Source organism: Tuber melanosporum, assembly GCF_000151645.1.
Source record: "Tuber melanosporum whole genome shotgun sequence assembly, scaffold_88, strain Mel28".
In the NCBI taxonomy this organism is placed as follows: domain Eukaryota; kingdom Fungi; phylum Ascomycota; class Pezizomycetes; order Pezizales; family Tuberaceae; genus Tuber; species Tuber melanosporum.
This window is the reverse complement of record NW_003299137.1, coordinates 330,897-349,221: the sequence shown is the minus strand read 5'-3', so window position 1 is coordinate 349,221 and position 18,325 is coordinate 330,897. Positions and strand designations below refer to the sequence as shown.

At 50.1% G+C, this 18,325-nt stretch overlaps 4 protein-coding genes; 3 read left to right on the top strand and 1 right to left on the bottom strand.

Moving 5' to 3' along the window:
- Positions 1–1,306: 1,306 nt before the first annotated feature.
- On the bottom strand, positions 1,307–3,836 carry GSTUM_00011612001 (uncharacterized protein; the record flags this gene model as incomplete). XM_002842015.2 has 4 exons in its annotated part: positions 3,567–3,836; positions 2,575–3,505; positions 2,314–2,522; positions 1,307–2,261 (listed from the first exon to the last, which is right to left on the bottom strand). Exons 1-4 carry the CDS (start codon positions 3,626–3,628, stop codon positions 1,307–1,309), a joined length of 2,157 nt encoding a protein of 718 aa, XP_002842061.1. The 5' UTR covers positions 3,629–3,836.
- Positions 3,837–4,518: 682 nt separating this feature from the next.
- On the top strand, positions 4,519–5,907 carry GSTUM_00011611001 (uncharacterized protein; the record flags this gene model as incomplete). The annotated part of the gene is made up of 6 exons (XM_002842014.1): positions 4,519–4,575; positions 4,655–4,793; positions 4,865–4,984; positions 5,058–5,282; positions 5,470–5,555; positions 5,650–5,907. 6 exons carry the CDS (start codon positions 4,519–4,521, stop codon positions 5,905–5,907), a joined length of 885 nt encoding a protein of 294 aa, XP_002842060.1.
- Positions 5,908–7,083: 1,176 nt separating this feature from the next.
- Positions 7,084–9,154, top strand: GSTUM_00011610001 (uncharacterized protein; the record flags this gene model as incomplete). XM_002842013.2 has 2 exons in its annotated part: positions 7,084–8,726; positions 8,851–9,154. Exons 1-2 carry the CDS (start codon positions 7,381–7,383, stop codon positions 9,152–9,154), a joined length of 1,650 nt encoding a protein of 549 aa, XP_002842059.1. The 5' UTR covers positions 7,084–7,380.
- Positions 9,155–15,499: 6,345 nt separating this feature from the next.
- On the top strand, positions 15,500–18,323 carry GSTUM_00011609001 (uncharacterized protein). XM_002842012.2 has 10 exons: positions 15,500–15,646; positions 15,713–15,741; positions 15,790–15,831; positions 15,912–16,047; positions 16,101–16,232; positions 16,286–16,342; positions 16,398–16,538; positions 16,596–16,729; positions 16,789–17,074; positions 17,128–18,323. Exons 1-10 carry the CDS (start codon positions 15,597–15,599, stop codon positions 17,174–17,176), a joined length of 1,056 nt encoding a protein of 351 aa, XP_002842058.1. The 5' UTR covers positions 15,500–15,596; the 3' UTR covers positions 17,177–18,323.
- Positions 18,324–18,325: the final 2 nt, after the last annotated feature.

Below are 18,325 nucleotides of genomic sequence, written 5' to 3'. Positions count from 1 at the left end.
GAGTTGTGCGACATAAACAAGTGGGTACTGAGAATGGTCGATGATGGGGACCCAGATGAGGATTTCCCGCCGTTGGAGAGGACACAACCGATTACCGCTTATATAGCGCAGGGTGGACGACGGGGCGGGAGGGGTGGTGTGGCAAAATTGGAGGGGGAGTTTGCACTTGTGGAAGCTACAGAAGAGCAATGTTTGTTTTTACGGGTTTTCCTTATCCGCATGGGGAGTAGCTAATTTTTGGCGACAGATTTGGAAAACGAAAGGACAACACCGAATGTGAACCCTCCAAAGAAGGCCATTCTAGCCACCACCACAACCACCACCGCCACAACCACCACCACCCAAACACCAACAATTCCAACGACAGAGATAATCCCCCCAACTCCTTCAACCCCCCTCCCAACCTCCTCCTCCTCCACCTTCCCCACCATCCCCCCCACCGCAACAACCCCCACGACCCCCACAGCACCTACCAAAACCCTCCGAATCCACATCTCCCCAACCTCCACCTTCGCGCACTCTATCCCTCTAAGCGTGAGCACCACCACACCCCTCTCCACTGTCCTCCAGCAAATCTGCCAAAAGAAATCCCTACAACCCGAGAACCACATCCTGCGCATCACCAACGCCCCCACGTTGGCAATCCTCCCATTAGACTCCCCCGTCAGCGCATTGGGAACCCAAACCGACCTAGCCCTTGCGCGGAACCCCACCCTCCCCCTCCCCCCCCCTCCCCCCCCAGCGCTCGAGACACCAGAGCTGGACGTGTACCTGCCGCCAGAAGCGGATTACCAGCGCTTCACACTATACAGGAAATCGACGACGCCAATTTCCTTCTTGAGCAGGCATTACGAGAGGGTTCTTGCCATCGATGGGGAATATCTGCATATCCAGTCCGTGAGGAAGACCAAGAGTGTACATGTTAGCACCATCATTGGCGCGAAGGTTTGTGGTCGGGGGGGTGTTGGCTTGAAAATTTTTGTGTGGAGGGGTGGGGGGAAGGAGAGCAAGTTTGAGTTTGAAGCTTCGAGTGCTGAGGTTGCGGAGGAGGTTGTCGGGGTTGTTAGACGGGGGGTCGAGGGGTGGGGCGGTGGTGTGCGGGGGGAATGATCACTGGGGAGAGTGATATTCTATGATTGGGTGGGTTTTTTCTTTCTTAGCGGGGTGAAATATTCGCATTCCAGTTGTAATATCATAGCAAAACGATCGGGCGAGTGAGCAAGAAAGGTGTGGCGTGCGCTATATATGCGCTAGTACGAGAGTAACAGAAAATCTAAGGAAAAAAAAACTAAAAAAAACGGAAACATTATTGCCTCCAAATGGCCACCGCCATATCAACCACCTTCTTCATCTCCGCGACATCATGAACCCTAACCACATCTGCCCCGCCCGCAACACACGCCGCCACCGCCCCCGCGGTTCCCCACGTCCTCTCCTTCGCAACTTCCACGCCGGTAACCGTGCCGACAAACTTCTTCCGACTAGGCCCCACAACCCAGGGTAATCCGATCCCACCCGTGACCTCCGCAAGCCCTCTCAGCAACTCCAAGTTGTGTTGCATACCCTTGGCGAACCCGATCCCGGGGTCCAGCAACATATTCCACCTGCGTACGCCCGCCTCCTCAGCGGCGCGAACGCGCTCCCCAAGCTCGGAGATGACGGCGGGGACCACGCCGGTGGGGTAGGATGCTAAGGAATTCATGGTGGAGGGGGTACCACGCATGTGCATCAGGCAGATGGGCACTGCGAGGTCCGCTGCTGTTTTGAGCATGTCCTTGTCCAAAGTTCCGGCGGAGATGTCGTTTATTAGATCCGCGCCGGCGGATATTGCAGCTCTGGCCACCACGGATCTGTATGTATCTATGCTTATCACGGTCTTTATGCCTGCGTCGCGAAGGGATTTGATTGCCGGGATCACCCTTGATAGTTCCTCTTCTGGGCTTACTTGTGCGGCACCCGGGCGGGTGCTGCACCCGCCTATATCTAAGATGTCGGCTCCCGCAGCGGTCAGCTCCCGTGCGGTTGATATAATGCTATCGTGTGTATGCTGGCCGCCGTCAGAGAAGGAGTCTGGGGTTAGGTTTAGGATTGCCATTATGTACGTTTTTCGGTGGGGGTTTGAAGGGTCGAGTGGGGGGAGGTGCGGGGAGAGAAAGGCAAATGTACGGAGGGGCGGGGTGTCGGGCGGTGGTAGGGGGACGGCATTCAGATGGTGTTTGAAGGCGGTGGAGGTTAGTGGGTGGGGTTTGTTGGGGGATATACTGGTCATGTCAGTAAATTGCTGGGATGAGGAGGGGGAGAGGGGGAACGTACTCGCACAGGGGCCGGAGAACGAATTCGCGTTCGAGCATTTTCGGATGCGGGATTGTGAGGTGTGGAGTTTCGAGTACAAGATTGTCGTAGAGGAGTATGTCTAGGTCTATCGATCTGGGTCCGTTCTCGATACTTTTTAATCGACCGAGGAGGGATTCTATATCCTTTAAGGTCTCTAATAGGACGTCTGGGGATAGTGTTGTCTCTACCTGTTACATGTTAGCATCCATACCAATACCTACCGCCAGATGTGAAGATGACCTGAATAACCCCATTCAAAAACGTCGGCTGATCAAGGTAATACATCGGGGCACTCTGATACAAACTGCTCGTTTTCTTAACCTTTATCCCCCTTTTTTCTACTTCTGCGACAGCGTCTTTTATGGCTTGAAAGCGGTCTCCAATATTACTACCTAAAGCGATGAATGCATCATGATTTCCCTCTACTTCTGCTGCGGCTTCTTCTAAAGCAAAGAACGACCTCTCCCTGGTAATCTCCACCCCCGGCCCCTCTGCAAACGTCAGAGCACTCGGCTTCTCCGCCCGCACCGTAATCTTCGAAATCCCACACCCGATACAAGCCTCCTTCGCGACGGCCGTAACAAGCGCCTCGACCGTCTTGTAATCCGAGGCTTCAACATGCTCTGTCACGTACTTAGCCACGGAACGGAAGTTATAATGCGGGTCGAAATTTCCACCCTCAACCACCTGTACGAGCTCCCCGGGGCTGTTCTCTTTGTGCATCGTCAAGTTGATCACAACAGCCTGTTTCTCTTCCCGTTCCCAGGGGTTCACGCCAATGATTGTTACAAGCCGGAGGCCCTTGACGAAAACCCGGTCACTACCTTCAGCAAATACTTCTCCCTCGTTATTCTTCCTCCTGGTAATTGAGATCCCGGCTGCATCCGCGCGGAGCAGAGCTCTCGGTTTCTCAACAGTGACCCTAACCCAACCGGCGTTGATGTTCGGGCCCAAAGCGGTACGCGCTACGTCCTCCGCAAGGTGCTCTAGAGAACTGAATGTGTCGTTTTCGACGTGCGCAGTCACAACCTTCGTTACTGTGCCATAATTTATGGAGTATGGGAGGTGGTCTGTTGAGCCGGCGAGCGCGATGGAGCTCTTGAGCCAGAGGCTTAGGAGAATTGGTTGGGGATGTTTACGGCCCCAGGAGTCTACGCCTGTTGTGGCTTTCCTAAAGCCCGGTTCCATTTGTTAGCAATTGCCATTGCAGGACTTCAGTAGAGGTGGCATACAAATTCAAGGAACGGACAAATATCAAATCATTCCCATCCTCGGAGGATGGCGATTCTTGCATGGCTTTGGCGCAGCTCCTTCTCTGGGGTAAGAATTGTTTCAGCGTTTGCGTTAAGTAGGCCTCCTTCAGCGGAGGAGTAGGGAGTAATATGGTGTGTGTGTGATTAGGTGCACGGCGGGGTAGCAATGCGATGACAGGCCGGAAAGTGAGGGGGGGGAAGAGGATGCGAGAGATCATTCTGAGGGTTGGTTGGTTACTTTATGATCTGTTGGTGTGGTGAGGAAACGAAGAAAACCCAGAGTAACAGGCGAGCTTCTCGTATAAGTCGGTATGAGATCATTGCGGGTTTGGGCTATCGGGATTTATCCCATTCGCTGGCTCTTCAGGAGGGATGCCCGCAGAAGGGACCCACGATGTAGGGTTCGTAGATATTTTTTCTTGGTATCATATCATAATATCTACTCGAGTAAACTGGTGTTTTCAAATAATATTTAGACCCGGGATATTGTAGTTTCATTGGTTCCCTCAGTCAGTACTTGCACAATGCTTAAGGGCAGATTTACCATCAATAATAGGATCGGGTAGTGGTCATGTGTGTGGTATATTTTTTAAGTGTCGGATGAAGATGGAAGCCTTTCAATGATAGTCTGCTGTATTATCGTACCTACCGGCATCGTATTCACCTGTTACAGCCTCGGTAAAGACGCTCACAGCATGATTCCAACCTTGAATCCAAGTGTTACCCCCAGTCTACTCATACTCATAGTTTATGCAGGGCTTCCCACTTCTCATCCCTGGACTCGCCAGGAATATAACCGTTGAACCGTTGAACCCGCGAGAAAACGTGATTGACCAGTCAAAGAGCCGCATAATTATTATATTCGAGTACGGCTCTTGGTCTCTGATCCTTCCACATTCTCCAACACCCCTCCCTTCAACCATCACCAAAAATGTCTTTAAAACGGCTCTTCACCACATCTCGGTCACTAACCCACGAAAACCCATTAGTATCACTCACTACTGATATTCTTTACCGCATACCAGAGGTGCACAATCTAACTGCTTATCTGCTGTGGTCTCTTCTAGGGCCTTCCCCGGTCAGGATCTCCACCGCAAATCCCACGAATTCTGCGAGGTCTCCCAACAAAGAGGCCCATAAAGGATGTTTCCAAGGTCGTAGCCGTTTCCTCCGCCAAAGGCGGTGTCGGAAAATCTACCATTGCAGGTACGGCCCCCCGACCACTCCTCACATAGGGCGGGTGACTTGCATGCTTACTTTCCCCTCCCTCCATAAAGTCAATCTGGCGTTGGCCTTGGCGAGGCAAGGCAAACGCACAGGAATACTAGACGCGGACATATTCGGCCCTTCCATACCTAAATTATTGAACCTATCGGGCGAACCTAGGCTTTCCTCGCGTACGTATTCCTCTTGCCACACCCCTGGCCCTTCCGCCAGAAGGGCGGAGAAGCGTTTTTGTTGATTTTACAGATAACCAATTGATTCCGCTGAGTAATTATGGCGTTAAATCCATGTCCATGGGCTATCTGGCCGGTGAGGAGGCTCCAGTGATCTGGAGGGGCTTGATGGTCATGAAGGCAATGAATCAGATGCTCAATGAGGTCGAGTGGGGTGGGCTCGATGTTTTGGTTCTTGATCTCCCACCAGGAACCGGTGACGTTCAACTTAGTATCGCTCAGCAGGTCGTAGTAGATGGTATGCACGGATCTCATTCCCCTTCCACTTCAAGCGAATTGCGTGCCGCTGCCCGTGTGGGAACTCAAAAACGCTGTCCCCTATGAGGGACAATGCTCACCGAGGACTCTTATGAAGAACAAGGGGGGTGTCGCTAAAGTTCGCAAAGTGGAATGCGTGCATGGAGGATACTAACTCAGGCAAACAGGAGCTTTGATTGTTTCCACGCCTCAGGATATAGCTCTCGTCGACGCAGTCAAGGGAATCAACATGCTCAAGAAGGTTGACGTTCCGGTGAGTTCTTTGCCGAAGGAACCCTCCACCCAGATCTAAGCCGAATGGAAATTCTTAATTCGAAATCTTACCTCCCCTAACTTTCCTCATCTAGCTATTAGGAATGGTGCAGAACATGAGCGTATTCACATGCCCCAACTGCCAGCACGTTACTCACGTTTTCGGAGCGGATGGTGTCGAGAGAGAGTGCAAGAAACATGGCATAGAACTGCTTGGGGATATTCCTTTGCACGCCTCTATCTGCCAGGATGCTGACCGGGGGAAGCCCACAGTAGTATCTGATCCTACCGGAGCACACGCTCTCGCCTTTGAAGGGATTTCTGAAAGGGTCAGCAGAAAGCTTTTCGGTTAGCTTGAGATTTACAGGCTTCACGCAACAGAGTGGCAAACACTTCTCATGTCGTACCACTTGTATGGTAATTTCACCTCTAACGGAGTTTATCCGCCCGTTCCTCGAGACACCTGGAGGCGGCTGGCGGTCCGTAGCCAAAATTAGGGGTTTCCAAATCCTGCCGAAAATGTCATCTGTTTCGCAAGTTATTTCAAAAGTCGCAAATCTTCCCACCAACGCGCCTCTCAAGAGAGCGATGTACTTAGATACAATATACTCGAGTAGTATTTGTAGTGTAAAATATATGCATACGGTACCCCCCGGCCCCACCCTGCGGACTTGATATATTGTGGTACGCTGTGCAAATGCACTCTTCTAGGGTTCGCAAGGAATTAACTGTCTGCCAGCACCCTCCTCCGTCGTCGCCAATATCATGATATCTATCACCATCCCATGTACCGTACCCTTCCACAGTATCTATCCGGGAAGCAATTCCCCAGCAGTCTTGCAAGGGTGGCCAAAGAATCATAGCGGCATAGCACAGTACTCGAGTACAGTGCCGGTACCTGCAGAGCGGTGCGGTGCTGTTTCACCTATTTGCGCCGTACGCCGGAGGGGGGGTAACTAAGCCAAGCTTGGTCGCCCGCATTCTGCATCTTTCCTGCCCTTCATTTATGTAGTAGAAGAGTACTGTACTGTACGAGTAGATAGTGTCTCAGCTGCCTTTCCGCACTACAGTGTTGTGAACCGGCAGATCTCGAAAGAGGCACAAACCAAGCTACTCCGAGGGGCACGGTACGGTACTGTACCGCATTGCCATAGAACCGTACGAAACTGGTTGGATCGAGGATGGAAGTGTAGGGGACGGTGAACTCGATATGTGGCGTGAATTATTCCCTTGAATATGAATGAATCCACACAAGCTATCTCTCCGGTTCAGGAAAAAGTGTTTGTAATGGGATTATGCTTGATTTGTTTCCCGCCGGGAAGGAGTGTGGACTACTGCGCCTAATTAGCACCTGGCACTCAGATCTCTCACTCACGCTCGTTTGGTTGCTCCGGGGTTGGTGCACCCAACGCAACCTCTTGGCAGGGCCACACACTGACCTGTGGGGAGTCTGTAGACTACGCACTCTATGATACCATGTACCACCGACCAACCAACCACATCCCGAGAGAGAGAAAACAAAGTCGCTGGCACCACACCGCTACCTTCCATCTCTTTCTCCGCCATCACATAAATTCCACCGGCGCACTCCCTATCAAAGCGTCTTTCGCACTGCATCCCCTACTCTCTAGCGAGAAGGAAAGAAAGGAAGAACAAACCTTCTTTCACTTACCCACGGTGCATACTTCGGTGTCGCGCATATCTCTTGTTAACACTCCTCCACCTACCTCCTTCCGACGGTGAACACACAAGCGCAGAGCGCACGCTGAGGAAGAAAGAAAAACACAATCGACCAAGGGATACATCAATCGGGAGAAAGAAAGAACATGGGCATTGTCCGCCTCCACATCACACCCTTAACTCCGGAGACCATGCACTCCCTTCTCCCACCGAAAGTCCTCGCCAATAAAGCGGTTATCGCGTCCATGTCTTTTCACACAATCCCTTCCTTCCCAGAGAAGAGTTATGGATACTTGAATTGTGAGCGGGAGGTTGCGGACGGAATCAAGAAGAAGTTGAATGGGAGTTTGTTTCGGGGGGTCAAGGTTAGAGTTGGGGACGCCCGGCCTGACACTTTCGTTCCTGGGGGTGTTCCTGATGGGGGAGTTGAGGGAAAGAAGGAGAAGAGAAAGCGTGCTAAGGAGGGGGATGATGGCGATGGGAAGAAGAAGGCTAAGAAAAACAAGAAGGAAAAGAGTGTATTTGATGGTATTGAGCTGAGGGATAGGAAGGTTCAGAGAGGGTGGAGTAGGCCGCCTACAATCGCTACACCTACGAAAGGAGATAGCAAGCGGGATTGTCTTTTTAGGTCTTCTGCTGCTACTCCCACTCCTACCTCCTCTGCTTCGACCACTGTTTCCACCGAGAAGTCCAAGAGGAAAAAGGCGAGCGGCACCATCAAGGAATTCACGCACAACACCAAATTCCCACAATTTCTTAAGGGAACCCCGCTCGGCAAGGACATTTCAGCAACCACTGCAACTTTTGACGAATCCCTCGGCTGGCTCAACTCCTCCGGCACCGTCATTGAAACAGCCCCTGTCTCTTCCGCCCCTCCAGTAATCAAACACACCCCGATAGCCCCACCCGCCGTCATAACCACCACCCCCCTCCCCCCGTCAACAACGACCTACCGCTCCCACTCTCCTTCATCTTCCACATCCGCCCCCTCAGCAACAGACTCAGAGCCAGAGTCAGAAATCTCCCCCATAACCCCCAAAACACCCCCTTCAGCCACCCCCAACACTACCGCCAAGCGCTCCAAGGTGCCCACCCCAGCCCTACAGATCACAATTCCGCGCATAGTACACCCCTTGGAAGCCCTCTACAAGCCAACAATCGCAACGCCCTGCTCCTCTGCCATCTCCCCGACAAACACCTCCTTCCGCTTCGGTTTCAACCTTGGCAGTAGCGGTGATGTGAACGAGGATGAGGACGAGGACATGCTCAGTAGCGACGAGCAGCCTCCCGTTCACGTGGTTTCCACGCCGCCTAATAGGTACCGCTCCGCGGCGCCAACACCAGATACCGCGATTGGGCACAGGAAGTTCTTCCCTCCCGATGAAGATGAGGTTCCGGATCTTTCCGGCGGTGGGGGAAGGCTGTTCGTCCCGTCGACGCCGAGGGTTATCGGGTCTATTTCTATGGGGAGTGGAGAGACGGAGAGGAGAGGGTCAATGAATGTGGAGGCTCCGTTGTTGGGCGCTCACGAGGACAGTAAGTTTTTGGCGGCGTTGAGTATTTGGGGAAGGATTCCGAATTCCAGGACTCTTGATGCGGTTGAGGGAGAGGGAGAGGGGGGGAGTGTGGAGCTTGTGGAGAGATGGAAAGAGACGTTCTACAAGAACCGAGGGGAGTGGAATAGGGATTGGAAGAGAAGGAGGAGAGAGGGGAGGAAGAGGGGAGTTGGGAAAAAGGTTTCCGCTTAGTTCAGCGGCTACTGTTTGTTTGTTTTTTCCTTTTTCCTTTTTTTGTTTGAGACCTTTGTATATATTATTGTTTGTTCATGACCTCATGTGTGGGATTCAAAAGCGAGTCTCATGTTACGCTACTTTTACTACTTTCTCCCAATGCCCTTTTCCCTATTGTGTGAGCTGGTGATGGATTGTGTTTGGATATGGTATTATACAGTATTAAGAATCATGAATTCTCAATTGCCCCCCACTCGGCACCTCTCAACCCCCCAATCCGAAGCACTAACATATCGATATAAACCCGCCCTCGTTCGATAACCAACCAAACAAAACCCGGCACCTGAGACAAGCCAAATTCCGATCTACCGTGCAATAACGATGAACACAGTGAGATCGAGTACGATCTTGGTAACTAAGTATTTACTTTACCGCCCGATGCACCTGTCATCATCACTGAGGATGACCCTAGTCACCGAGCTATCTTAGAAATCTCGTCACCGGCAATAACCTCAATTTCTTAGGGTATCTCCTTGTGGAGTGTAAAACCTTTGTGTGAACTGACGACTTGGTGATAGTTTTGATCCTTTCATTGTTGCCGTTTTTTTTACCCACTCCAAGGGGAGAGCAAAAGACTGAAGGGGAAAATAAATCAGGAAGAGGAACCAATCAATCCACCACATGAGAAAAGAAAGGGGCTGGGGGTCTCTGTTGGGGTGTAGAGATAAGCTACTCTAATAGCTGCTTCAACTTCTTGTATGCTCGAAAAACACTTTCAAGCGTAGTACGTGGCTGGTATGTTGGCGAGGTTCGGCCCCCTCTCTGATTTGGTTTGCTCCGGGCGGCGCATCCCCGATAGAATATATGGCACGGGTGATGGGCGGTGGGCCCGGAAGGGTACCCGAGGACAAATTCAGGTATTTGATTGATTAAGATGTCGGTGGCTTTAAACGAGTGTAAAAATGTATCTTAGATTTGAGTATACCGGAGCATGATCTTGTATAACGGAATTAGAATATCATTAATATCGTGGGCTCCAACTGCCAGAGCTGCGTGCCTCTTGCTAATAGTTGAGCGGAGATATTTCTTCTCGAGTTCCCTTGCGAACAAGGGCACCCGTATCTCTTAGTGTTGGAAGACGTTGACCATCCATATCCCCCTAGTCGTGTATAGGACAGTACATAACCGGGGGCTCGTAACCTCCTTGAAGGACACCCCGCTCAACAAGCACTAACCTGTCTTCGTGATGTTGGCTTAACCAGGGAATCTCCATTCAGCGCGCCTCTTGAGGGCATCACTCCTACTCGGAGGATTTAATGTGAACCCAATTTTTACATTGAAGGGAAATCCTTCGGAGAATAGAGTAAGTGGGACTTAAGTTATCCGGATGCGAGGGTGCAAACTACCCCTAGCTAACCAAACCGGTCATCCGTGCTCCTTTGTGTTATTCGTTCATTGTCCACGATCAATGGGGGAATAGAAAGTTACGTTTCCTAAAAGATCCTTGAGGTTAGTTCTGGATAGTCCCAGTACGCCTTCCATAGTAACCCATAGCTTACCCACAAGTCCTAGTTTGGGGTACTTTTTCACCGAGTGGGGTTCGGGCCCCGTACGAGAGCATGGTTTCCTAGGAGCTATTTAGAAATGAGATCGGAACTAGCTGATAAAGCTAGTACTATGCAGTTCCAATCAACCATTGCAATAGCTAGTAGCCGGGTGTTAGAATAATGCAATTGCACATAGGACGACCAGCGCGGCGCACTGCCCCCTCAGACTGCCAAGGCGAAGTTTTAACAACATACGTACCAATGTGTGAGGAGGAGAGGAACCAGCAATGGCCCCAAAGCTTCATGTCAAACGGGTACAAATTAGAACCCTCCATCTCTAGGTGTCTTGACATCATTGAACTCAAGTTCTTTCAATATTAGCAGGTTTACCTTCCATTTTTTCCCCCTCTGCAGATCCCCCCCTCAATTGGCATTCATGCCCCCCTCCCACCACCCCATATTCCTGTCATATTCTACTGTTCCTGAGGTAGAATTTCCAGTGTCGATATTGGGAACTTTCAAGAACCAACAGAATGCGGGGGGGGGTTGTAGTAGAGGTATGAAAAGGGTAGCGAGATCTTTGCACGATTAGCATCTAAGTTAGCCCCCTCGATTTTTTGAGAGAGCAAACTTGAGCATGTTTGTCAGTTGAACTGGTATCGTGCGCGTGTACGCGGCTTTTCATCACTAATTTTCATACAACAAACATCCTACTGAGGGCGGAAGGACCCGCAATGATTTGTTCCTCACTCTGTCCGCTTACTCACATAGCAGGAGTCAAACGTTTTGCGTTGGGTACCGAAGTATATCCATAGTGCACTACATTTCAATGTCATTAAAACATGGAGGGGTGAAGTTAGACAGAATATTGAGAGACTTTACGATATATAGCTACTTGGGTGCGACTGGCTTTTAGCGGAATCTCTCGTGAACACCTGAAAGTGTTGCCACATTACTTCGTTCGTCGCCCCAAGGAGGAATTGGTTCACAGGAGGAAGGGCTAAGATCATAGTGGATCACTCGTGCTATTTCAGATTTACGCTCTCAAGTCAGCTGTTGAGCGGAGACGAGGCCGGATAAGGCGGCCCAAAGGCCACGACTGTCGTATCTAGTATGCTGCAGATGGGCCCTGGCCTGGCCCGAGTCTGGTACTAGCTCAAAACATTAAAGATACTGGTCGGTTTTGTAATAAATACCGGTTTCAGCTGACTCTTGTCGTGTCAGGCATAGAGCGCCACACAAAAACATCAGTAATACCGTACCTGCATGACATATCAAAACTTCTAAGAGTTAAGACCCACAATTTCACTTGCTTTTTTGAACTACTAGTAATAAGCGATTATATTACTGGCCCTTTAGGGGCCGCTCTAACTTACTTCTTAATATGGGCTGTCTCGACCTTGTCCCTGCAGACCGTAAATAATAATGCTGTATTGCTGTATTGCTCTCGAATCGTCACACGAATGGTCTAACCTAATCTCGAGAATATCGCGAGCCAATCTACGCGCCCGAGTGGCGACCATCACGGCCCGAGGAAGACAAAACGCAGAGATCTAAGGGAGGGAGAGAAGCTCAACCTGCAACACCCGATGCATAAGTGATAGAGTTTGTGATACGGCAACCCACGGACTAAGCTCGCCGTATGTATGCCGCAGGCCAGCATTGATACCAATGGTATCTGTCATTGGTATTTGTTTGGCGGGGGGTGATTCCGGAGCGGAATAGTCCGGGCGCCAAGTGGAGCCGTGAGTGGGGTCATCCTACCCGTGGGGGGGTTGGAATGGCTTTTTATCGTTAGAATTTACGCCGCGCTGTATCTCGGTCCGGATTGAGCACGTTTCCTGCTCAAGCGGGGTCCGCCACCAAGTGCTCGGGACCGAGGAGTGGCGATGATTCGGCCAATGATGTGTTGTGAGACAATACACTGAAACAAAGATTTCCGAACTCTCGGGAGAGGGGGCCGTGAGCAAGGCGTTGGGCAATGGCACCGGAACTTCCACTTTCTGGGGTACCGTGCCCCACTTGAGGTGTCACTTTATTTTTGCTGACATGCATGATCATCTTGGGGGAATTTCTCGACGTTATCTTCAACCCCTTAATGCACCCAAGTGTAATTTAAAGAATGATAGTCACGGTTTCGGGATAAGATGTTCGTCGTTGAAGACCGTGTCACTGATATCCGTATGGTCAGACATAAACGTATGAATTTTCATTGCAATTGCCGTTCCCACCAAGCTCTGGTCACAAGGTTGGGTTAGATGGATGCGTAGGATGTGTGTGCTGTCGACATTCAAGGTGATAATTGGGTCTGAGTGACAACCAACCGCTGGCAATATGGACTCGTCGGGGCGCTAGGGTAGGTAGAGTTCGGTGACATATCTGATTACCGGTTGCGCATTTCGCACCAAAAATGGAGTTCTTTGTAGGTTTACAACACGACCAGAAGTTATTCGATTACCATCATTTCTCTGCTCAGTGAAACCCCTGGCTATTGCGACGGGGGTGTCGGGATTTGAGAGGGGTAGTTGCAGCTTGTGGGTCCGTGTGAGTTTCTGAAATTGAAGATGCTTGAAATATCACAAGTACCTCTCTGTATTAGCTGCCATATGAATTCCAGGCGCCCAAGCCCAGCTTCCAAGCTCTCCCATACATAAGTGATTCCATAGCAGGAGATTTCTCAGGTCTGCCAATGGTGTGAGTGCAATGGTCGACCAAAGGTATAGTCTAAATAGAAAGCTAGTCCTCTGATGACGCATTGTTTGGGATTGTGGGATCGATATGCCGCGCTCCTCAAGGGTGAGACAGAAAAGCGGCAGATTCGTTGAATCTAAGGGCTTCCGCAAACCACGTTTTGCACTTTGAACTGGGTGTGGCTAAAATTATGCTATGCACGAACAGTGCCGGTACGGTACTAAGTATTACTGTGGTTTAGTGGCCATGGCGTTAGGTTGTGAATATCGATCCGTGCCTTAGACTAGATACCGGAAGTCGTATGATATTGCGGTGAGGCTGCCGTCGATATCTAAATTGCGTTTCTACTACTTCTTATCGCATTATATCTGGGCTTTGTCCCGAGGGAGTTAGCGGTGGAATATCACTGTGAAGCCAGTCAACACTAGAATTCGTTGCTTTAGTTCTCAGAGCTTGGCTCCTGAAGAGGTGTTTACCAATCCCTGTTGGATCGACACGAGTGATTTTATGTGATGCGATCGAATGGGATTTAAGTCTTCAATCGAAGTATAGTGACGGAATCCCTATAGTAGAAACTTGATCCCTCCTCAGAGACTCGTGATTTGTATCTTTACCATTTGGCGGGCCTTTTCCCGAGGAGAAACCTGAGTGGTGAGTATTGGCCCCCATCATACAATGCAGATGGTTTCTTTCTGCATTTGTTCCTAGCGGGTTACACGAGTTATTGGAGTCTTCAGACACACCAAGGTACAACTCACGCGGGGGGTTGTACAAATGCAATGTATTCAAGTGCCCAAATCCGGCACTCTTTAATCAAGTACAAGGTATGATACTCGACATTAGAACACTAGGGTAGCGGAATGGTTTCCGTAGGGATTCTTTCTGTTGCGTAACTCGGACGACATCGATAAGCCCCGAGACCACAATTTGGCATTGTGATAGCCGATTTGACGGTCGATTGCCGCACGACGCCGGAACAAGATAAAGAGGCTTGAAACAACCATGTCCCGCCAGTGCCTGCATACCGTACAAGCGACATTTAGCAAGGAAGCCCATTTGCATTCTAGTCACTTCCAACGGGAAAGAACTCAATGGACAAGAAGCTATCCACCGCTCTTCCGAGACAACATGTTTTGAGCAATTTGCATAGATCGGCGATCCCTGGCCTGGCACTTTTCTGTGCCTCCGCGCAAGGAGGTGGTGAAATGTTCTATGTAACAAGCCAGTTGTGGGCTTTTCCGAAACGTGAATGAATTGTTTGCCGGCCGCCAGGCCAGGGGGCGCAATTATAATCGGCAGTTGATATCACAAGTCAAGCTGTATCGTGTGCTGAACTCTGCAAACCGGTTCCCAATCACTTTTCCCCATTTGCCGCGGACGAACACTCGGCGGCGATTAAAGCAACTCAGTTGACCTTGCCCCGCTGGCGCGGGGTCACCGATAGGCGCCGTAAACGCATGAATAAACGGAACGTGCAACACCCGACAAATTAAGGTTAGCCGGTTGGTAGCGATTAAAATTGGGGGATTCAAGTAGCCTTTTCGCTGTTTGGGGAACAGTTACCAGTAATGTGCCTATCCCTTGAGCATAGTGCCTGCATGAGCGGGGGCGCGAAATGCATAATATAAAGCATATACCGGTATTGTATTGAAGGTGTCCACACTCTCCTTGGACCGAATTCATCGTTACTTCTCCGGAGAAGCATGTCCAAGTTTTTAACCCGTCCAATACTCGCACAATTCTCAAATATAGACTTCGGCTGCGGGCAAACTGGGACCACTTGGCGCGCTCGTATGCCGTCGGAGCGTTGTCTTAAGGTCACGTCGGGATAGCACGGGACCCCCCCCCGGTAGACAAGGAATTTTTATTTTTTTTTCCCCTTGGGGGGGAGGATGGAGAGTGTTGATTCTCCATGGCTACATCCCCGCGCATAGAATACTTCGGGTCTCCGCTGTAATATTTCATTTCAAATACCGTGGGCTGTAATTACTCCAGTGCTAAGAAATTTTTTCATTTTCATTCATTTTTGAAACTAGCGCGATATCGAATTTAGTAGCAAATCAGCCCAGCGATTCGATTGAGCCAGATCGACCTTGTTCACACGGGCCGAGCTCTTAGCCCGGTATGATACTGGTGGCGGACCCCTTGAGGACTGAACTATGATAGCATGCTGTTGGAAGGGGGGAGGGGATACTATGCTGTACATACTGTACATACGCTGTTACCCTTGCACATAACACCTAGTGTATATCAGAGTAGTGCACCCCACCCCCCGACCGTATCTTCTGACTACCTACCAAACCACACACCACCCGAGCCATCACCAAACAAAGGACACTCCTGCTGAAGAGAGCTGTTAACTATCCGTTTTCCTAACCAAAATTGCTATGGCCAATGCGTCCCACAACGTTCCAGCACCGCCCCTTCCTGTGGACCCTTCTTGGGTAAGTCAACTGTCGACAAACACACATTGAGTGGGACATTGAGGCTGATATTGGATATTAAAACAGAAAGAGACATCTGATTACGAGACTGCAGAGTATTTAATTCCATAGCTTGCTCGGTACATAGTTCTAATCATCACTAGGAGTGAATATTCTACCGCTTCACTCACTGAGTCTGTCCGAGCGTAAGCAAGAAAAAAAAAAAGCCCTAATTACTTATACTAGAAAAATCTCTCTCTCCTTTGCTGATATAATAACATTCTAGGTATCGATACGAAAATGGGCGTCGATACCATGCTTTCAAGGAAGGGCAAGGAGCCTGGTCTCGTAGTTTGGTATCCTATCAAGCTAACTTGGAGTAGGAAATATCTCATTCCAAACGACGAAGCTGAACAAGACAGGTTGGTTCCGGAATTGATATCCCTGCTTAAACGGCGTTGCTAAACAATAATAGATTAGATATCATTCATCACGTCTTTCTCCTTTTGCTTGATGGCAAGCTGTTTAGAGCTCCTATTGGCGATGACATTCAGAGGATCTTGGATGTTGGAACCGGTACGGGAATCTGGGCTATGGATGCCGGGGAGTAAGCGTCGATTTCAGTAGTGATGAAAATCCTTCACTTATAATCATGTATAGAGCCTACCCTGCTGCAGAGGTTATTGGAACAGATCTTAGCCCAATTCAACCAAGCTGGTGTGCAGCCCACCCAAGCTCCCAGAAGCTCTCACACTCATTCCAAAAATTTTAGGGTTCCCCCCAATGTGAGCTTTCAGATTGACGACGCAGAATCGGATTGGACTTTTGGAAGTAACTCATTCGATTTAATTCATATTCGCCATTTAAATGGTGGAATCAAGGATTGGAGGAAACTTATCGGGCAGGCGTTCAAGTGAGTATCTCTGCTGTTCTGGGGCCATTATTATTAACCTAACCTTTTGACCAATAGGGCCCTGAAACCTGGCGGCTGGCTAGATATTGCGGAGTACGAATGCTTTCTTCGGAGCGATGACGGATCTTTGTCCGCTGAGAGTAGCCTGTTCAAGTATTATGAACTCGTAAACGAAGCTGCCGATAAAATGGGTAAGTAGCTAAGCCATGGTTAACTCCCAGTGTCTACCTGGGGCTGACTTTGCTCAAAGGCCAGGAGTTCAAAATTGCTGCCTCTTTGGATCAGTTTATTCTAGACGCCGGTTTTGACAAAGTTCGCCACGAAGAGATGAAAGTCCCCCTCGGAACCTGGCCGGCCGATAAAAAGCAAAAGGAGATAGGGGCATTTCTCCTTCTTACCACTGAGCATGCCTTTGAAGCCTTTGGAATGGCTCTCCTCACTAGAGCGCTTGGAATGGGGATTCCAGAGGTCCAAGAATTGATTACGGCGGCCAAGAGGGAATCCCGTAGTAGAAAGATTCACCCTTACACGAACCAGTACGTTTTTATGACACTCAGGGGAATGCCTGGGCTAACGTGTGGCAAAATAGGCATTTTTACTACGCGCAGAAACCCTTCGATGATAGTGACTCCGAGTGATCATGTCCGATGGGGAAATTGGACATTTCAAGATTTTCGCATAACGGGAGGACCCTTGCAGGATACATACTCCAGCCCACCTTATTCTGTTCCACCTCTTGTGTTTTCTTGGACACGTCAGTCGTACCCCTGTAGATAAAATTTTGTTTGGCTCTTCCCCTCTTTTGATAGTTATAATTTCACAGGATTCGAGTGATATCTAGTGACAGCAACTGTGACCTACCAGTATCGCATCTTTTGATGAGACTGCAATCCAGCACTACTGGTAGCAACTGCTGTGATGCTCAGAAACATTCGGCTATAACTCAGTCCTCCTGCACACAACTCTCATGCCTCCAAGTGCTCGAGGATTATCCTCGGATAACCGCCAAGAAAGGCAGCGGACGGCTAAAAATACCGTACTGCACCAGCTTAGGTTGGGTCCGTCGGCCGGTGCTCCGGTCCCTAATAGAATAATCGCAGCCACACGTCACATCTCTCGCACAAGGTAACCCATCATTTTGCAATACCGTCCGATGATATACCTCGAGCAACGCTCGACCACGACGTCGGTCGGCTGGCGTCAACAGACCTCGAGGGGCCGCAATTTTCTGTGGAACCCACCGGGTCGCAAGCCAAGCCAAGCCACTGCCAGTCCGGTAGGATACCCGAGTAGGATACGAGCAGCAGCTGCAGTTAGCGAATATAGGGAAACCCGCACTCCCTTGTCTGTCCGTCTGCCGGCAATTTCGGAGTGTGGTGTGCCGTATTTTGCATGACTATGATACATATGCTCGGCTGCATGTGGGGAATCATTAATATTAGTCGGTACTGTGCTTGTGAGTTAGGGCGTGAGTGACCTGACCTGTCTGCTTAAAAGAACTGGACGAGGAGAGATGAAGTTCAACTTATTATACGGTACCGCGTGACATTGGTAGTGCAGGGAGGCGTTGGATACGGAAGTCCGAGGAGGGGAGGAGATGGGGCCTGCGGGGTTCCAAGACTATGGAATAGTGTGGCGGTGGCAAGTTGTGGTTTTCACGGCTGAGGTATGATACTATAGAGGGGGCAAGAGGCGTGATGTGTGGTTCCCGGGTTTGCGAGTGAGAGGACGTGAGTGGAGTTATTGGAGGTGGGGAGTGTTGGATGCGTGGGGGTTGGAGGGGGTAG

Excerpts from the sequence above, each read along its gene's own strand:
- GSTUM_00011609001 (XM_002842012.2), top strand. The coding sequence starts at position 15,597 with ATGCGTCCCACAACGTTCCAGCACCGCCCCTTCCTGTGGACCCTTCTT. Across the intron at positions 15,742-15,789 it reads TCTGATTACGAGACTGCAGA|GAGTGAATATTCTACCGCTT; the intron begins GTATTTAATTCC and ends AATCATCACTAG. Across the intron at positions 17,075-17,127 it reads ATTCACCCTTACACGAACCA|GCATTTTTACTACGCGCAGA; the intron begins GTACGTTTTTAT and ends GTGGCAAAATAG.